Genomic DNA, 20987 nt, shown 5'->3' with positions numbered 1-20987 from the left:
CATGAATCCTACGTCAATGTTGGTAGAGATGAAAAGCTTTATTCCTTCTTCATATACTTTTGAGACAGAAATACAAAGAATTAAGCAAGAACTTTTAACAAGTAATTTAGACTGTAGTGCGAAAGATGAAACAAATGAACAGTATCTTTATGACATGCAGGACATTATTGACCATTTACCCAAATTGCCTGAAATTCAGCAGCAAAAACTAACTATTCCTGAATTCGATGAAATTGAAGTTAAAGTTACTGATTCAGTAGAAATAAAGAAGTTCATACGTAAAGTAAATTATGAATTCCTTGGTTTTCATTGCAACCATAAAGTTATGAACAAAGATTGCGACATGGTTTATAAAAACATTTCTGACATATATAAATCTGGGGAGTTTAAGACATACGACAACTTTGTTTCATTAGTTGCTGAATGTGTATGGCAGATAAGAGATAAAGATAAAAGATGTAAAATATGGAATGGACAAATAAAACCAACAACTTTTGAGTTAAAGAAAACCATTGACGCCTTAGTTGTTCTAGCAGGTCAAATTTCAATGTATAACGCAAAAATGAATCCGCAATGTTCAAAATGTAAAGCAGCAATGAGGAAATATAACTACTCCGTCAAAGAGATAGAACGTATGAGAAACGACTATGCTGACTTAAAGAAAGAAGTAGAGAAACCAGCAGAAGATAAAATGGACATGTTAGCATTTCTGAACAAAAACTATCCAACAGCTGACGATTTCCTTCTATCTGACGTCAAGAAGAAGTATAAAGAAACTTTCGGCATTGTTAAAACTTTTGACATACTGACAGAAGAAATAGAAGCTACGAAATTGTTTAGAATTTCAAATATACATCGTACAATTCATGTAAAACGCTTATAAAATAACTGGGGTGAAAAATTAGGTGAGAAAACTGGTGAAATCTCACCTCTTCACCTAAAATATATTTTTATTGAATTCAGCAACAAAATTCTGAGTAAAATAATTTTTAGGGCATGTGTCAAACCGTTGAGTTTTCACAAAATTTAAAAAATAACGTTTACCATGTAAAACACTTATAAAATAACTGGGGTGAAAAATTAGGTGAGAAAACAGGTGAAATCTCACCTCTTCACCTAAAATATATTTTTATTGAATTCAGCAACAAAAATAATGAATTTCATTAGTTAGAAAAATAAAGTTAGTTTTATTTTTATTTATTTTTTTATTTTGTATGTAAAGACAGAAATGACAAACATTGAGTTTGAAACAGTTAGAAAGATAGACAATGACACCAAAGTGGTTAGAATAGGTGATTTAAACGTAAGATACTCAAAGAAATACAACAAATATTCTTTGTCAGACATTATATCTCCATCTGAAAAGAAAACAAACCATTGGGTTAGAAATGCTTCAACTCAGAAAATTTTGACAAGAAATCCTGAGCTTATGATATCGGTAAGATTCTATGGAACTACAGCATATCTCATTGACAAAAGTCTTATACCAATAGTTTTGTTATGGTTAGACCCAGTTGTTGGATATAACTTCATAACATATGGTTCATTCAATACGGAACGTTGCAGTGAAGGCTTACTTTACATCGTTCAGAAACCGAAGGACTTCAATACAAAGAGATATAAGATAGGAACATATAATATAACTCAAAGATATGACAGTACAGTCAATAGAGTCAAGGTTGTGTTCGTTAATGATATGAGAGCTGCAGAAACAGAACTACTTGAAAGGTTTGAGAAAAGGTATGGTGCTCCCATGAAAGGTAAAGAAACGTTTGAAGTAGATGAGATAGATAAAGCTATAAAATTATTTGACGAAGTTGCTGAAAAATACATGTAAAGCGTTTATTTTTGGTCTTTTGTGAAAGTCAGAAAATAAAGTTAGTTTTTTATAAAATATTTTTTTTATCCGGAATATAAAGACAGATATGTCAACAACAGAGAACACAACAACTGCTATCGTTCATGAAGCCATTAATGAAGAATATGAATACATACAGTATAACAAACAATTGAGACTCATTCGTTCGGTCAAAGACGATATGTACCAGATGCAAAGTATTTTGACGGCTTGTTTTGCTCCAGACACTAAGCTTCCTAAAGACTGGTTTAGGAACCAAAGCACCATTGAACTCTTAAGCGAAGCACAGCGAGACATACTTTTTTCTGAAAACAGTGAAGAACAGCGAGTAGGTAAAAAATCCCAGTCGCCAAAACTCTATGAAAACCGTGAAAAATTGCCAAACGGTTTGAGAGGATATTATGTTCATAGACTTCTCGTAAATAATGTGGCACAATGGGCTTCAGCTCGCTATTCATGGTATGTTTGTAAACTTCTTGACGAACTTCACAGACAAGAACGCGAAGATATGGAAAAGAAACTTCATGCAAAAGATGAAGTCATTGAATCCAAAGACAAAAGCATACAGAAAAGAATACCACGTTCAGTACCAAAAGGAAAGGAAAAGAGTTATAAGTATATGATATATACTGAAGAGTTGGAGAAGAAGAAGATAAAGATATGGTTATGTTGCATTTAGTCAGAAGAAACAACAAGAGCTTTTATGACTTAGCTAAAATATATAAATCTGACAGAAACTGGTTCTATCGTGAAAACTTACCGATTTCAATGACACCGAATGAAGATGTGAAACAAATAGTTCAAGATACGTTACCTCAAACACACTATGACATCAAAGGTTGCACAATACTTACATTCAAAGAAGACTTAACATTACTGAAAGAAAAGATAACAGAATATTTCGACAACTTCAAAGAGGAAGAATGAAAAAAAATCTCGTCGGGTGCCACGTTAGAACCATAGTGGAGAAAACCATGATAAAAACAAAACGCTCCATGTCGATCATAATCGACGAAGTGCAAATCTTCACTTCGTCAAGTTTATTTTGTTTTTACCATTTAAGTGTTGTAAAATGTCGATATGAAGACTAACCAAAAATATATTTTTGCTTAAATGACGTCAGGGTCAATTTCTTCAACCATTTCACTTCCTTCGTCAATGTCAATAGAAGCTTCTTCAACCTTTGGTAAGAATTTCTGTATAACATCTTTGTTCGTTATTGTCTTCAGAGATGAAGGATAATATTTCACATTTGTTTCACCCTTCTTATATTCTTTCTGTTCGGAAAGATTCATAGCAATACTGAAGAAGTCAATGTTAGAGTTCTTTATACAGTATAATGAGTATCTTTGACATTCACGAAGAAACCTTTTGTTTCAAAACTACTGCTAACTCTTGTGAAGTATAACGTTTGCGGTCAATGACATAGCTAATGGTCTGACATACTGACCGAACTTAGATTCTTTCACAAACTTCTTGTTAAAGATAACATTACGTTTGAAGCACCATTGAACTCATTCTTGATGGCATTAGCGAGAGCATTGTATGAAAAGAACTTGCAATCTTGCATGTGTTTCATTATAATAAAAAGTTCGAAATATTTTAAAACTAGCCTTAAAAAATCTAAGCTAATTTTTTTCTAAGAAATTTTTTTATTTCCTACTAAAGATGTATCGGAAGTTGTCTAAGTTAGAACACTCGGAAATAAAACAACTTCTTACAGAAGCTAACATAGAAGTTGCAAACATTACGCGACAAACAAAAAATCACTCGCTGACATCCTCAATGACTACAATGGTGAAATAAGTTATGATAGAATTCATGAGTTCATAAAGCCGCAACGCGGCGAGGACGAAGTCCATGCAAGAGCATTTCCTTTAAATGACGTTGCTATTGACTTATATCATAGACGTTCAGTACCTCATGAAGTAAGGAGAAATGTTTGACATAACAAATGCGAACGTTGGTCATACTCGTAAAGCTCTTTCTCATGATGTTCGTCAAGAGATGTTTGAACTTACGAACTCAAACGTTGGTGAAACACGAAAGAGAGATGACACACTGAAACAACAGAGAAGAGAGATGTTTAAAAATGCTATAGAACAAGTTCGCAAAGCTAACGATGTCATTCGTTCCATTGACGACAAACCAAAAGAAGGTGAGAGATGGTTAAAGAAAGATGAAGAGAATAGGAAGAGAAATGTGAAGTCAGGCAATAGACTCATTGACTTTAACATCGAAGCTTTAGATGAACCAAACAGAGACTACTTACACAAACATTTCGGTAAGGTTTTCATGAGACTCTTAGAGAAGATTAAAATAAACTCCCAACAAAGATGGATGGTATGTTATAAACTTGGTGGAAAGTATGAATGTTCTACGTTAAACCTCAATAATATTGGAACATTACTACATCAGCTCTTGAAGGAGAACTTTATATCAGAGATAGAAGCAAATGCTGCAGGTATTGTTGAAATGCACTATGACTTCTTCTTGACAAACATAAAGAATCTTACTGAAATAAAGATGTATGATTTAACAGAATATGAAGGCTTAACGATGTCAGATGTTAAGAAAGGAAAGCCACAGAAGCGACCATATAGAGATGAAAGCACACTGACAGAAAGACAGAAAAGATTATTGAACAGACTTAAACAAACAGGAGATAAACAAGATATAGATGACTTCTGGAATGAAATCCTTGTGAAAAGAAGTTTTATAAGAAGAGAAGCGGTCAGTTCTGGAAGTATCTTTGCACATTACCTATAAATCTTGAACGCTACCAAATCTTCAATGAACTGAACAAAAGAACTGCAACACTTATGACAGAAGACAATTGTTTCGTTTATGCTTGCATTCAGGCTGGAGTAAATGAAGAAACTATTGACCACATGAGAGAAGTCATTCGTGTTAGAGACTTTCCTCAAAGTAAAGTACAAGAAATTTCTGACGCAACTGGTATAGCATTTAATGTTACCATTGGTTATTTCAATGACTCAAGACATAATGAAATAAAGAGATATATACCAAAAGAATGTGAAACTGTTCGAACTATTGACTTACTTCTTGTTGAAGACCACTACATGCTAAATGAAAGACTTCCAATGACAATATTTCATTCGCAACTATATAGAAATCTTGAAGGAGTGTGGTGGAATGAACATTGAGAAACAGATGAAGATTTATACAAAGAGAGAAGATAAATATGTAGTTCGCATGGATAGAACTACACCGCTATGGGATGTTATGAAAACATTGTGGGAGTGCAAATATTTCGAACCTATTTCTTATGGAGAACTTTTCACATATACGACTGACTTATATAAACAGAACCTTGCACCATTTAAAGATTTGACATATGCTCCAAAGTATTGTGTACAACTGAAGAAGAAAGCAGAGTCAAAAGAAGTAAATAAAGCTAAATGTAAGTTCATTCCTGAGCATGTTTTCTTTGCTGACTTTGAGTGTAGCACAGACGGCTTTCATAAAGCTTTTAACATCTGTTACGACAGTGAAGATGGTTCAGTGAGTGAAAGCATTTGGGGTCAGAACTGTGCAACAGAATTTTTGGAACGACTTCCTGACAAGAGTTTAATATATTTCCATAACCTCAGTTATGATATAAACTTCATCTTAAGACACATGACAGAAGTGAAAGGAACTCCATCATTAAAGGTTCACGAACAATGCAAATAACTGGTTTATATAAAAGGACGGGCAATTATTTATAAAAGACTCTTACAGTTGTTATAAATAAGAAGCTTTAAACTATTTCCTGCTATGTTTAACTTACAAACAGGACCGAAAGAAGTTTTCCATACAACTACTACAGCAGTGTTTTGTTAGCAAATGACACAGAACTGGTGTCATTTCTGAAGCATGTAAGTTTATCCAGGATGCAGATACATTTATGAAACATAGATTCCATCAAAGGTTGCAGAATAGATGAAAAACCATTTCGATTTAGAAAGAGTATAGCACATTTTATTGCAAACAAGATGTAAGAATTTTAAGAGAAGGTTTTGTTAAGTTCCGCAATGACTTATTGAAAGAGTTTGATTTAAACGTTTATGACTACGTTAGTATTTGTTCAATTGCTAACAAATTATTTTTGAGAACAGAGTGTACTTCCCGAATGGAAATTTATATGACCGCTCAAATAAACCAAGAGAATTTATTTCGAGATGCATTCAAGGTGGAAGATGTATGCTGTCAGATAACATGAAACAAAAGAGCGAAAAGAAACTCATTGCTGACTTCGACGCTGTTTCATTATATCCATCAGCTATAGCAAGACTTTATACTTTAGAAGGAATTCCAAAGGTTATGAAGGATGAGATGCTAAGCACAGAGTATCTCATGAGACATTTATTCGATGACGACCAAAAGGAACCCATTGGTGAAAAGTTTATGTCCGGCTTCTTTGTTCTCATTAAGATAACAGAGATTGGTATACATAGACACTTTCCTTTAATAGTTTTGTGACCTGAACTAAATCCAGAACTTAACGTTCCAGAAGTTCAAACACTTGCTGTTTAATGTATGTTGACCATATAACATTACAAGACCTCATAAAATATCAAGGTGTCAAAGTGAAGTGTTGCAAGGATACTATTACGATGGAAACAGAGATATTAGAATAAGAGATGAAGTAAAGAAGTTGTTTTGAGTTAAGGTTAAAGTATAAGAAAGAAGGAAATCCTTTGCAAGAAAATATAAAGCTCATTCTGAACAGTATTTATGGCAAAACTATTCTTATCTCCTATTGAGTCAAAAATAACCATAGTAAATGACAAAGATGCTATAAGATATACCATCAGAAACTACAACCATATAGTGAAGTTCGAAGGTTTGGATGGTTCAGATAAAACTATTTTCAAGCTAACGAAAAGCATTTGCAACACTTTAACTCTGTCCACTTGGTGTTAAACATTCTGTCAATGTCGAAGAGAATAATGTGTGAAGTATTCTGTACTGCTGAAGACTTAGGAATGGACATCTTTTATAGCGATACCGACGAGTATGCATCTCTACAATGAAGATATCCCTCGTTTAGCTGAAGAGTTTGAGAAACGTTATGGAAGAGTTCTCATTGGTAAAAACCTTGGTCAGTTTCATAGTGACTTCGCAAAATAACACCTGGAAAACAAAGTTTAGCATACAAGTCAATATTTTGTGGAAAGAAGACCTACATAGACTTACTCACTAACGATTTAATGAAGTTGCATTTCACTGCAGAATGAAAGGCGTGAAGCAAGATGTTATGGCTTTAACCGCTAATGAAATGTTTCCTGACTCTGTTCAGTGTTTCTATGATGAAGATAAAGGTTTAATGGTTCCGCAAGGAAAATTTGACAAAGACTCTGAGTTTCAGTTTAATAAAACTTTACAAAGCACTTTATGACGGTCAAGAGATTGGATTTGACTTATGTAAGTCTTCTAGTCCTTGCTTTGCTGAAAAGTTTAACTTCTCAATAACGACTAAAACAAGCTTTATTCGTAAGTTGAAGTTCTGAGGTCATTTATTTTTGTCAGCAATGAGGTCATGAATGAGGTCATGAATGAGGTCAGCAATGAGGTCATGAATGAGGTCATGAATGAGGTCATTTATTTTTGTCAGAAATGAAGTCATTCGTGATAAAAATAAAGCTAGCGTAGATTTTACAATACTGCGATGGTAGAGTTTAAGAGTTGTGCTTCAATGTAGAGACAGTCCTTCCCATCTGGAGGCAAGACACTCGACATTTGGTCGTGAGTTGAGTACATGTCTATCCAAAACTCACGATTGAAGCCAGTTTAATTTATAGTATTTAGGGTTAGGAAGTGGTGAAGTTCTTGTATGACCAATGAACTCATTTTCACTCCCTTACTTAAGTTTGAATATAATATAGCTTGCTTTCTATCCCAAATGCCAGGTGTTACAATCTTTGAAAATTCATTTTTCCTCGGAAGCATTGCATCATAATTGAAAACATTCTTGAAATCATCACTTGGTTCAGAGATTTGAAATCTTATACGTAATGGATTTTCTTTCTCTTTAGTTACTACTTCATTGAATGGTGAATATTAACAAACTGACAGTCATGAGTTCCATCTTCATTTTCATTAAATTCATAATGAAAGTCTATAAGTTGTGGCTGACTACCTTCTCTTTCAGTTGTGCAAGAAACTCATGTAAAGGCTGTAAAGTTTGTACTTCAATGTTGAACTTTTTCTCGAACATCTCATTAAATGAAATCATACATTGCAACAATGTTGTATCGTTTTAAAGTATTGTATATTGTGTGAATGTTTTGGGCGCTTAAAGACTGTTCGTCATTTTCTATCTCGACTTGAAGTATAAAGTCAACCTTTCTGAAAGCACGTGTTATATACATAGATGTTATGCCAATGTACTTCTCTTCATTTATGTTCACAATCCAGTCTGTTGGAAAACTTAAACGTTACTCTGTTCCCCTTTATTTTGACGTCAGGGTTTTCACTACTGAACGCAACAGATAAAGGTATTTGTCTATACATTTAATTCGGATAAAAATAAACCATTTACTCTTTCTTTGCTTCAGCTTCTTTAGCTTTTGCTTCAGCTTCTTCTCTAGCTTTCTTCGCCAGCAAACGTGGGTTCTTTTGTCTTCCAGCAGCTAATGCAGCAAGTTGTTTTTCACTTAACTTTCTCTTTGGTCTCTCTGGCTTTTGTTCTTGTTTTTGTTCCTTCAGTTCGGATATAATTTGCTCACGAATTTCTTTCTTCAATGCTTCAACATCTATGACCCCTTGGGTCTTGTCCGTAGGGCTTGTCTGAGTCATTTGACTGCAGATAAAAAACAAAATTGAAACTTTAACCAATGTAAAATGAGCTTGTCAAAATCAGAGCGAGAGTCTATTATATTAAATGACGCAAGAGGAATACAACATCCTTTCTATTACGTAAGTCAGAGTAAAGATGGTAAAATATACGTAAGAAAAAGAAAGGTACCATTAGCGAATACAGAGAGCGACAACATTAAGGTGTATGGCAAGGGTGAAGTCCACGAAGCCCATATAAAACCTTCTATTCAAACTGAAAAGTCAATAGAACCAGAAGAAAAAGAAGCCAGATGTTCTTTCAATAACGAACCAAGAGCTTATTGCAAAGTTCGTGAATTTCATTGAAAAACAAACCGAGTCAAAGAACCCTGACCCACCAGTGAAAGAAGTTGAGACAAAAGAGAATGTACAGTTCATTGAAAATGTCAAGAAACAACTTCCACCACGAATGCCAAGAAGAAGAGTGAGAATAATGAAGTAAATAGATATTTTTATCTGAAGTAAATACATGCAGAACGAACAGTTAAACGAATTTACTCCAGCAGAGCATATTCATCAGATTCGCTCATATTTCAATATCATAGACAATGCAGTTCAAATTGGTGACACTAATAGAAAATATTCTGACGCAAAGATTCCATCACAACCTGGAACTGCTAAAGATAACACATGGGTAACATTCAATCTCTCACATCCTGGTGAAAATATGTTGGACCTTTACAATACATTCATTACGTATAAAATGGAAGGTCAATTTATTGCAGATAAAGAAATTGGTTCAGGTTCCAATAAAACAAACCCACCAGGATTTTGGATTGGTTTCGATGACGCTTTCTATGCAGTTGCTGGATATCAAATCCTTGCAAATGGTCGTATCGTATATTCTCAAGACAACGCAAGAGAAGAAGCATATATAACTTCAAACTCACAAACTACCGAACAATAAAGAAAGTAGATGTTTTCTCAAAGACTCGACATGAAGATGTATGGAGTCATTCGGGAACATGCAGAACAGGACAAATTATTAGTGGTCCAATTACAGCAGGAAAATCATTTGATTTTAAGCTTCGTTTAAGAATTCCTGTTAGAAGATTCCTTCCATTAGAAGCTATTCGATTTATTCCAGCTTTTGCAGGAAACATTCAGCTTAAAGTAAAGTTCAGTAGCGACGCCTTACAATGCACATCTATATCTGTAAATGATATCATTGCTTTCAATCCAACTCTTAAAGTTGCATTTGCTTCAGATTCAAATCCACCGACAAATAAATTTGTTCCATGGAATGAACCATTCACTATGATAACGAAGGCAATAGAAGCTAGTGGAACAGTTACTATTACAACTGTAACCCAGCAACTATTTCGAATAAAGATGGATTTTAATGAATGTTTCATTCATCCAAAATCATTCTCTTTAGACCCTAACATTTATACAGAACTTGTAGAACATTATACAAACGAGGCTTTATGTTTTCCTGTTAAAGTTATGGATTGGATTCCTATGGACGGTTCATTCTCAAAGAATACAGATAGTTCAAGTGCAACATTTACAGCAGCTTATACGCCTATTAATGTTAAAAGTATTTGGGCACTATTTAGAAAGAAAGACAACTATTATGTTAATTTTGAGAACCCTAAGTTTAAATATCTTCAGCTTTCCATGGGAGCTTATGGAAATATGCCTGCAGAACCTGAAAAATCATATGGACCTGTATTTTATGAAATGGTTGCGAACGCTTGCAATACAAACAATGATATGATTGGATTTAATGAAGATGTTATGAGGTCATTGGTGGATGATGGTAGTGTGGAACATAAATGGGATAGCTATGACAACACACATTTCTTATGTGGTTTTCCAACAGAAGTGGACTTTTGCTTCCAGCAAGGTCAAACATCTACTGCTCCAATAACATACAAATTGTCTGTTAAAGGACCTATTGAACTAGCAACTGAAAACGTACCAAAGCCACTTATTGGATTTATGAGGGATTGTTGCTTTGCCATTCAGGTGCGTGCTAATGGCATCCCCATAATAAGATTAGATGACTATAACTTAGCTACGGACGACAGTGAGGAATAAAGGATGAACGTTTATTTTTAAAGCTTATAAATGAGTTCTTCATCAAGCTCTCGTGAACCTTCACCATCTATGAAACAAACTTTACCAAACGATTATGGAGCACCTATTGAATATTTCTTACGAGCTGCACAATGGCAAAGAGCAGTATCACCAAGGTTAGGTGTTCCACCAGCTCCTGTCAAAAATAGCATTTGGTCAAGTCCTTATATAAGATATGGTCTCCCACTAGGTTTGCTAGCTACAACAGGAGCAGTTATGATGTTGAAAAGAAATAAAGCAAATGTTGTAAATAATACTGAAGTAGCTGAAGTTAAACAAACTCCAACACCTTCACAAGCAAAACCTTCAATGACTCCTGAACCTATGGAAGTACAAACTCCTATTCAAAAGTCAACTCCTAAACCGACTCCAACATTTAAACCAGAACCTACTCCTCAAATAAATCGTAAAACTCCTGCGTTTCCTTACTGAAAAAATAACGTTATTTTTATTTAATATTAAAATTTTTATTTGATTGAAATGACGACTAAAGTCACTGAAGCAATGAAACAAAGTTTTTGGTAGAATACATTAAATCAGGAACTATTCCAGAAGGTTTTTACATTCATACTATGAAGGATGGTAGAGTTCAGTTTAGAAAGATAAAGCAACCATTAGATAAAGAAGGAATTTTGAGAAAGATTAAACTTCATGAGGACAACATTGCTGAACTTAAGAAGAAGTTAGAAGAGTTGGAGAAAGGAAGAGAGTTATAAAGCAATGAATTCAACAGGGTGAAAAAACAGGTGAAAAAAGAGGTGAGATCTCACCACTTCACCTAAATTTATTTTTGTGCTATGTTTTCATACGTGTGAGGGTGGTGATATCATTTATTTTTAAGTTTATTTTTATATAAATGACGAAAACTATTGAGATAACAAACTACAACGGTCATGAGTTCAAGAACTTGTTCTTCGTTCCTCGTGAAAATACATTCTATCAGATACGAGGGAGAAAGGGTAAAGTTAGTTTGAGCGTTTATGACTACAAGCATAATGGAAAGTTTATACAAGCATACGATACAAACGGTAAGCGTGTTTCATTAGCTTTGTCAAAACTTACAGGTATAAACTATGACAGTGATTTTGACCTATATGAAGAAGAAAGTGAGTCAGAAGATTATGAGCTGTTATATGAAGCACAGCAATGGGAGGAGTTGCAATACTTTTGTAAGTGAGAACGTTTATTTTTACATTAGTGAAGTCGTTTGTGAAAACATTAGTGAAGTCGTTAGTGGAGTCGTTTATGTGTCAGACGGTTTTGTAAATATTTAAGGTTAAGTTAGTGTTGTCGTTTGTGTTGTAAAATATACGTTAACGGTTTCGTAAAGTGTCAAATTCACATAACAGGGGTACGGTGGAACGCAGTGCCGTCGTACCCATGATATGTATACTAACTAACTATTGATATGCTCCGACGCTCTACCTGTGACGCAAACCATATTCGCCAATTTTTCCTCTCCAAGCATAGATACTTTGCCCGCAGGAAGAAGTTTATTGCGAATATGGACGAGACAATGCTCTATTCCAAACGTCGCTATAAAGTTCTTACTGCTGGCCGGAATCGCCCAGTTCGCGCTGAAAAGTCTCAGCTTCCACATCTTACAGGGGTCTGTACCATTTTTGCAGATGGTACAACTATGAAGCCAATGGTGATACTTCCACAAAAGAAGACCCTTGATGCGGAATTGGAAGATCTGGACGCCTTTTTTGTTCGCTCCGAGAGTGGATGGATGAACAAATACCTTTTTATGGTATACTGTATCATGTTCATCTGCAAAGTACAGGAGGAAAGGTCTCAAATGAATGTGTTTGATGCCCAGGTACCTTTTCTCCTAATTGTAGATGGTCATCCATTCAGGCTCTCTTTTTTGGCCGTTCGCCTCTTGAGCGCCTTCAATATCGAGCTTCTTGTTCTCCCAGGCCATACATCTCATATCTTACAACCTCTTGATGTTGGGATTTTTTCTCCCTTGAAGGCCCAATTCAAGAAGTTGTTTGATATGGCGACTATCCGGTACGATCAGCAAGGGCATATGGTGATCAATTATGTATGGAACGCCAGAGAACTGCGCTATATCATGATTCGCAGCTTCCTTGATGCATGTAGTGTGTCTTGCACAGCTACAAACATCGAAAATGCTTTTAAAGCAACAGGAATCTATCCATTGGATATGAACAAACCTCTTGCTTCCAGATACATTGTAGCAAATGGAGTTCCTCCTGCAAGGCCCAATTTTGTCAACGACAAAGTCCTTACAGATCCAAATGTGATGATGCAAGTCTTCCAAATGGAATATGGACGCCCCATGCAGCAACAGGATTGGTATTTCAATCTGTTTGTGGCTATGCAATCTGTTTTGGCCTGGAATGGAGCATATGGCCAGGTTCTTAGTCGTGAGTTACATCTCCTTTATCCTACTGCAGGTGGATTTCAAAAAATCCAATTAAAATGATATAAAGCTGAGGAGCTCCAGGGTGAAGAGGAATTGATGAAGAAAAGAAGCAGCTGCATAATGGAGTGAGGAAGCATCTTGATGAAGAGAGGAAGCACCTTGATCAGAAGAGAGGAAGTACTTTGAAGAAGAGAGGAAGCACTTTGTTGAAGAGAGGAAGCTGCATTTGAGAAGAGAGGAAGCACCTTGATCAGAAGAGAAGCACTTTGAAGAAGAGAGGAAGCTGCTGATGAAGAGAGGAAGCACTTGATCAAGAGAGGAAGTACTTTGAAGAAGAGAGGAAGCTTGCATTGAAAGAGAGGAAGCACTTTGATGAAGAGAGGAAGCACTTGATGAAGAGAGGAAGTACTTTGTTGAAGAGAGGAAGCACTTGATGAAGAGAGGAAGTACTTTGAAGAAGAAGGAAGCACTTTGTTGAAGAGAGGAAGCATTTGATCAAGAGAGGAAGTACTTTGAAAGAGAGGAAGCACTTGTTGAAGAGAGGAAGCATCTTGATCAAGAGAGGAAGCACTTGATCAAGAGAGGAAGCACTTTGATGAAGAGAGGAAGCACTTTGAAGAAGAGAGGAAGCTGCATGATGAAGAGAGGAAGCACTTGATCAAGAGAGGAAGTACTTTGAAAAGAGAGGAATCACTTTGTTGAAGAGAGGAAGCATCTTGAGCAAGAGAGGAAGCATCTTGATGAAGAGAGGAAGCATCTTGATCAAGAGAGGAAGCACTTTGATGAAGAGAGGAAGCATCTTGATCAAGAGAGGAAGCACCTTGATCAAGAGAGGAAGCATCTTGATCAAGAGAGGAAGCATCTTGATCAAGAGAGGAAGCACTTTGATGAAGAGAGGAAGCATCTTGATGAAGAGAGGAAGCACCTTGATCAAGAGAGGAAGTACTTTGAACAAGAGAGGAATCACTTTGTTGAAGAGAGGAAGCATCTTGATCAAGAGAGGAAGCATCTTGATCAAGAGAGGAAGCATCTTGATCAAGAGAGGAAGCACCTTGATCAAGAGAGGAAGCATCTTGATGAAGAGAGGAAGCACTTTGAAGAAGAGAGGAAGCTGCATGATGAAGAGAGGAAGCACCTTGATCAAGAGAGGAAGTACTTTGAACAAGAGAGGAAGCACTTTGTTGAAGAGAGGAAGCATCTTGATCAAGAGAGGAAGTACTTTGTTGAAGAGAGGAAGCACTTTGTTGAAGAGAGGAAGCTGCATCTTGAGCAAGAGAGGAAGCATTTGATGAAGAGAGGAAGCATTTGATGGGAAGAGAGGAAGCTACTTTGTTGAAGAGAGGAAGCACTTGATCAAGAGAGGAAGCACTTTGATGAATAGAGGAAGCACCTTGATCAAGAGAGGAAGCATCTTGATGAATAGAGGAAGCACCTTGATCAAGAGAGGAAGCATCTTGATGAAGAGGGGAAGTACTTTGTTGAAGAGAGGAAGCATCTTGATCAAGAGAGGAAGTACTTTGAAGAAGAGAGGAAGCATCTTGATCAAGAGAGGAAGCTGCATCTTGAGCAAGAGAGGAAGCACTTTGAAGAAGAGAGGAAGCATCTTGATGAAGAGAGTAAGCATCTTGATCAAGAGAGGAAGCACTTTGTTGAAGAGAGGAAGCTGCATCTTGAGCAAGAGAGGAAGCACTTTGAAGAAGAGAGGAAGCTGCATGATGAAGAGAAGAAGCACCTTGATCAAGAGAGGAAGTACTTTGAACAAGAGAGGAAGCACTTTGTTGAAGAGAGGAAGCACCTTGATCAAGAGAGGAAGCACTTTGATGAATAGAGGAAGCACCTTGATCAAGAGAGGAAGCACCTTGATCAAGAGAGGAAGCATCTTGATGAAGAGAGGAAGCACTTTGAAGAAGAGAGGAAGCATGTTGATCAAGAGAGGAAGTACTTTGTTGAAGAGAGGAAGCATCTTGATCAAGAGAGGAAGCACTTTGTTGAAGAGAGGAAGCTGCATCTTGAGCAAGAGAGGAAGCATCTTGATGAAGAGAGGAAGCATCTTGATCAAGAGAGGAAGTACTTTGTTGAAGAGAGGAAGCACCTTGATCAAGAGAGGAAGTACTTTGTTGAAGAGAGGAAGCAGTTTGTTGAAGAGAGGAAGCACTTTGATGAATAGAGGAAGCACCTTGATCAAGAGAGGAAGCACTTTGATGAATAGAGGAAGCACCTTGATCAAGAGAGGAAGCATCTTGATGAAGAGAGGAAGCATCTTGATCAAGAGAGGAAGCACCTTGATCAAGAGAGGAAGCATCTTGATGAAGAGAGGAAGCACTTTGAAGAAGAGAGGAAGCTGCATGATGAAGAGAGGAAGCACCTTGATGAAGAGAGGAAGCATCTTGATCAAGAGAGGAAGTACTTTGTTGAAGAGAGGAAGCATCTTGATCAAGAGAGGAAGTACTTTGTTGAAGAGAGGAAGCATGTTGATCAAGAGAGGAAGCACTTTGATGAATAGAGGAAGCACCTTGATCAAGAGAGGAAGCACTTTGATGAATAGAGGAAGCATCTTGATCAAGAGAGGAAGCATCTTGATGAAGAGAGGAAGCATCTTGATCAAGAGAGGAAGTACTTTGTTGAAGAGAGGAAGCATCTTGATCAAGAGAGGAAGCATCTTGATCAAGAGAGGAAGTACTTTGTTGAAGAAAGGAAGCATCTTGATCAAGAGAGGAAGCATCTTGATGAAGAGAGGAAGCATCTTGATCAAGAGAGGAAGTACTTTGTTGAAGAGAGGAAGCATCTTGATCAAGAGAGGAAGTACTTTGTTGAAGAGAGGAAGCATCTTGATGAAGAGAGGAAGCATCTTGATCAAGAGAGGAAGTACTTTGTTGAAGAAAGGAAGCATCTTGATCAAGAGAGGAAGCACCTTGATCAAGAGAGGAAGCATCTTGATCAAGAGAGGAAGCACTTTGTTGAAGAGAGGAAGCTGCATCTTGAGCAAGAGAGGAAGCACTTTGATGAAGAGAGGAAGCATCTTGATCAAGAGAGGAAGTACTTTGTTGAAGAGAGGAAGCACCTTGATCAAGAGAGGAAGTACTTTGTTGAAGAGAGGAAGCAGTTTGTTGAAGAGAGGAAGCACTTTGATGAATAGAGGAAGCACCTTGATCAAGAGAGGAAGCACTTTGATGAATAGAGGAAGCACCTTGATCAAGAGAGGAAGCATCTTGATGAAGAGAGGAAGCGTCTTGATCAAGAGAGGAAGTACTTTGAAGAAGAGAGGAAGTACTTTGTTGAAGAGAGGAAGCACCTTGATCAAGAGAGGAAGCATCTTGATCAAGAGAGGAAGCTGCATGATGGAGTGAGGAAGCATCTTGATCAAGAGAGGAAGTACTTTGAACAAGAGAGGAAGCATCTTGATGAAGAGAGTAAGCTGCATGATGGATGCATGATGGAGTGAGGAAACATCTTGATGAAGAGAGGAAGCGTAAGAACCGATAACATTTACAAAATATTAAATTTATTTTGTAAATTTTCCAAAAGCCTTAGTACCAATGTAATATAAATGCTCCAAAAATACCATCCCTCCTTCCAAAAGCGTAAGAACCGATAACATTTACAAAATATTAAATTTATTTTGTAAATTTTCCAAAAGCCTTAGTACCAATGTAATATAAATGCTCCAAAAATACCATCCCTCCTTCCAAAAGCGTAAGAACCGATAACATTTACAAAATATTAAATTTATTTTGTAAATTTTCCAAAAGCCTTAGTACCAATGTAATATAAATGCACTAAAAACCCAACTGCCAATAGCATGTATTCAAAAAATGCAATTCAATACAAATTTGATTGCATTTTTTGAGATGGAAGTGTATCTGAATTCACAATTGTAATCCACGAATACACTTCCATCTCATTGATAAGAGGCTAATGTTTTTCTCATTAATAAGGCGCTGTTGGCCTCTATCCATAGCCGAAGTGATATTAACGTATGTTAACGTACAAAGTAAAAACATGTTTTTTCTTTTTAAAATTATTTAGTAATTAATAATATTTAGCACTCATAGTAAAAACATTAAAATTTATAAGAATCGTTATGAAGAAAAATTGAGAACTTATGATTTTTATTTAAGAAAATGATTAAATAATATATAAATAACCATATAAACAACATTTTAGATTCCTCTGAAAAGGGTATCTCAAATTGGTCTATGACCAATTGAATGGTTCGCCGGTTATTCAAGGTACGGTATTAAGAATATTTTGTGAATAATAACAATCATGATGTAAAATATAGATTAACTAATTCCAATATATCCATTTTTATTTGAATAATGAACAAATTAATGCTTTTATAACATAATTTCTCTCAATTAGTAAAATGAATCTGATTTTTTTTTCAATGTAATAAATTTACTTGTTATTATGTTTGATTTTTTTTAAAAAAAATACCAAGAGAAAAATTTTAAATAATCGTTTTGTTTACCAAAAGTGATGTGGACGGTTCAAATTGAGAGGGAGACAAAGGTATCGCACTTATCAGATCTGCAACGTTAAAAAGATAGAGTCGGGAGTCATTAAAATCTTTAAATATAAAAGTTTCAACCTCCTAGCATATTTGTCAGCATATTATCAAAAATGATCAAATCAGCAGTTTGACATTCAATTTCAATTCATTTTCAGGTTTAATCAGATTCAAATCCTCATAGAATTTGTTTGATCCGATTATTTTGATTAGATTTTGTTCTCCATTTATTTACTATTATAATAAGAATATCAATAATGTTAGATAATTTATCTGCAATAATCATTAATCTAAATAGGATTTTTATAAAAACAGATGCTTATCTATTTCATACAAGATCCATTCAAAATTACGCTAAACAATAATTTCGATTATTATATTGAAAAGATTTTCATAATTATAGAAGTCTTTTCTCGAGGATAAGCATGATAGAACATGAATTTGGCAAATATTTTAATATAAATAGATTCAATTCAAGATATTTTCATTCATTTCTAATTATTGATAACTTGACATGTTAGTTGTCATTTCCTATTAATTACAATAATAAATATTGAACAAGAAAAATAAATTTTTGAAATAACATTCATTTTTGAAGTACACCGCATCAATTAATTGATAGTGTTAACCAATGAATCCCTTAACTTAGAAGAAGCTTATTCAAAAGTTTAAAATTATCCCCAATATAACACAATAAGAAAATAATTTAACATGAAAGATAATTGTCATCCACTAAGTCTTTAAACACTTAGTGCTTGATATCTAATATGAAAATAATTTTGAAATTCTGAATAAACTTTGGGTTTTGAATTGGTTCAGAAGGATACCCTGCAATAATCTCTGCTATGGTATGATTGTATCGACTATGAATCTAATTATCAAGATATAAATTGATGAATTGAACAGTTTATTCATTGATTTCCTAATATTTTTACTATATGAAGCCAATTAGGAATATGTGTTTGCATTTCTGAGATCAGATTTATTTTTGATGATTATCAACGATAATTATACGTTAAAATGTCCGACGCTCCTCCACAGCAAAAAGAAGAAGGAGCCGATCCATCGCAATTAAGTGTATTCGTTCATCACGCTAATTCTTATATTGGCCGTCATGTCGTTTCTGCACTTTTAAACGCAAAATATTCAGTTTATGGTGATCGCAAGCCAATTAGGAAATTTGCAGCACCAAATGTTTCACCAATTCCAAAGTATGAAATTGTCAATAGCATTGATGATGCATTTGCTTTATGTAACACTTTCATTTTCGATATTCGCGAAGACCCTTCACTTGCCGTTCAATCTTTCTCAAGATTTGAAGCCGCAACAACAAACATCAAGATCGTACTCATTTCAACTCTCATGACCTGGGCGTTGACAAATTCGACAACAACTTTAACAGGCGATGATTTCCGTAAGAGAAAACCACATCCAAACTTCCGTGCTCAATACGAAGCTGAATTACGTGCTACAAAACTCAGCCGTGAAAACCCACTTGTAGAAGTTTATGTTCTTGCTTGCGGAGTTCCTTATGGTGACGGCGAAGATCTCCTCTTCCCATTCTTCAAGTTCGCTTGGAACAACAAGAACGTTGAACAAGGCGGATTTGCCGAAGTTCAAAAAAAACTTCCAGTTATTGGAGATGGACAAAACATTGTTCCTATGATACATGTTCGTGATCTTGCCGCATTGTTGGTATCAACACTACAAGGACAGATGATTGATAAGTTCGTTATGGCTGTTGATAAAGCAAATTCAAAACTTAAAGATATTATCGAAGGAATTTCAAAGTTATTCTCAGACGGCGAAGTTGAAACAATACAGATCGACCAGGCTCTTACTGTTCCGTGGATCTCTGAAACAGCAATTGACTATTTAACAGCAGATATTCAAGCAATTAACGAATTACTTGCAAGAGTACCAATGACATGCGCAGGAGGATTCTTACAATCTCTTGAAGATATCGGCAAAGAGTTTCTTGAATCAAGAAACGTTAAACCAACAAGAATTCTCGTTTGCGGTCCACCTCTTTCAGGAAAGTCTACTTTATGCGCCAAAATCTCATACAAATACGCATTGCCACTCATTTCTGTTGACAGTCTTGTCTCAGAAGCAAAGAAAAACGTTAATGGATACTGGAATCAGTTTACTCAACAGTTACAAGGCGAAATATCACCTCCTTTACTCTTAGACCTCATGAAATGGAAGCTCCAAGACGTTCCATGCAAGAATCAAGGTTTCATTTTGGATGGTATCCCATCTAACAGCGATTTTGCAGAAGCTCTATGGCAGGACTCCACCAATTCACCACAGTATTTCATTGAGCTTGAAGGAAGTGACACTTTCCTCAGAAATCGTGCAAAACAAGATCCATCAATGATGCTTGGCATTGGAAACACAGATGAGTTCGAAGCAAGGCTCTCCCAGTACCGTGCAACAAATGGCGCTGATGAATCCCACCTCTATTTCGCTTTCGATTCCAACACAATGAAAGCAATTACAATTCCGATAGAAAAAGTGACAGATCCAGTTGATGTTGCAATTAAATTCATCGGAACACCACGTAATTTTGGCAAACCACCTTCACTTATTCTTCGTGACAGTGAAGAGCAAGAGAAGCAGCGCCGTCTTAAGCAGGAAAGACTTGCAAAGATGGAAGCACAACTCAGAGAAGCGGAAGAATCCAAAAAGAGAGAAAAAGAACTCGCAATCTTGAAACAACAGGAAATGGTGGAGCACGAAGAGACAAGGTTGCTTGCAAAGTACTCAAAGACACAGCGCGAATGGCTTGTTCAGACAATCGCACCTGCTTTGGCTGGAGGACTTTGCTACTTGATCGAAGAGATGCCTGATGATCCAATACAGATGTTGGGATGCTACATTGGAGAAACTCTTCCGCCTGAACAGAAGAACGAACTTCTCTACGAGTTCCAGAGCAGTGATGAGGAGGAGATGTATGATGAAGAAGATGAGGAAGAACAGGCTGCTCCTGCTCAGTAAATTTCTTTGTAAATTGTAACTTATTATTGAAAACAAAAAAATATTTTTTATTGTTTTGATTAACCAATCTTTGTGGATTCTATATTTGTAAGGTAGTTACAAAATCTAAGTAGTGAGGCTCTCAAAAATTGAACCGTACTCCATACAAAATTTGTGTACCCTCACTACTTAGATTTTGTGGCCTTCAATTGAGAGGTTAGTTTTGATAGAGCAAGTTATAAAATTAAAAGGGAAAAATAAATAAAATTTAAACATTTAATTATATATAATGTAAGGAGTGTAATTCCAAATTTTCTAAA

The 20987-nt window shown here is 35.8% G+C and overlaps 4 protein-coding genes and 2 pseudogenes across 6 annotated transcripts, besides 3 other annotated features; 4 read left to right on the top strand and 2 right to left on the bottom strand.

The window, feature by feature from the left end:
• Positions 1-12181: part of a mobile genetic element that runs on past the window's edge.
• On the top strand, positions 563-883 carry TVAGG3_1038250 (organellar and viral DNA polymerase type B; the record flags this gene model as incomplete). The annotated part of the gene is made up of 1 exon (XM_051255377.1): positions 563-883. The coding sequence occupies one exon, from the start codon at positions 563-565 to the stop codon at positions 881-883; it is 321 nt and encodes a 106-aa protein (XP_051080951.1).
• Positions 4154-5471, top strand: TVAGG3_1038240 (annotated as a pseudogene). Its single transcript has one exon. A coding segment is annotated over exon 1 (1318 nt).
• TVAGG3_1038230 lies at positions 7520-8081 on the bottom strand (annotated as a pseudogene). The gene has a single exon. A coding segment is annotated over exon 1 (562 nt).
• TVAGG3_1038220 (uncharacterized protein) lies at positions 10385-10744 on the top strand (the record flags this gene model as incomplete). Its single annotated transcript, XM_051255376.1, has 1 exon — positions 10385-10744. The coding sequence occupies one exon, from the start codon at positions 10385-10387 to the stop codon at positions 10742-10744; it is 360 nt and encodes a 119-aa protein (XP_051080950.1).
• Positions 11483-12181: a terminal%2Cinverted (terminal inverted repeat of Maverick-1B transposon ID:TVAGG3_1038210).
• Positions 12182-12785: 604 nt separating this feature from the next.
• Positions 12786-13408: a mobile genetic element.
• Positions 13409-14502: 1094 nt separating this feature from the next.
• On the bottom strand, positions 14503-16599 carry TVAGG3_1038190 (SLEI family protein family; the record flags this gene model as incomplete). Its single annotated transcript, XM_001302453.2, has 1 exon — positions 14503-16599. The coding sequence occupies one exon, from the start codon at positions 16597-16599 to the stop codon at positions 14503-14505; it is 2097 nt and encodes a 698-aa protein (XP_001302454.2).
• Positions 16600-18702: 2103 nt separating this feature from the next.
• On the top strand, positions 18703-20844 carry TVAGG3_1038180 (adenylate kinase protein; the record flags this gene model as incomplete). Its single annotated transcript, XM_001302452.1, has 1 exon — positions 18709-20688. The coding sequence occupies one exon, from the start codon at positions 18709-18711 to the stop codon at positions 20686-20688; it is 1980 nt and encodes a 659-aa protein (XP_001302453.1).
• Between the last annotated feature and the right edge of the window lie 143 nt (positions 20845-20987).

Source organism: Trichomonas vaginalis, chromosome I, assembly GCF_026262505.1.
Source record: "Trichomonas vaginalis G3 chromosome I, whole genome shotgun sequence".
NCBI classification, from domain to species: Eukaryota; Parabasalia; order Trichomonadida; family Trichomonadidae; genus Trichomonas; species Trichomonas vaginalis.
This window is presented reverse-complemented; position numbering and strand designations above follow the sequence as displayed.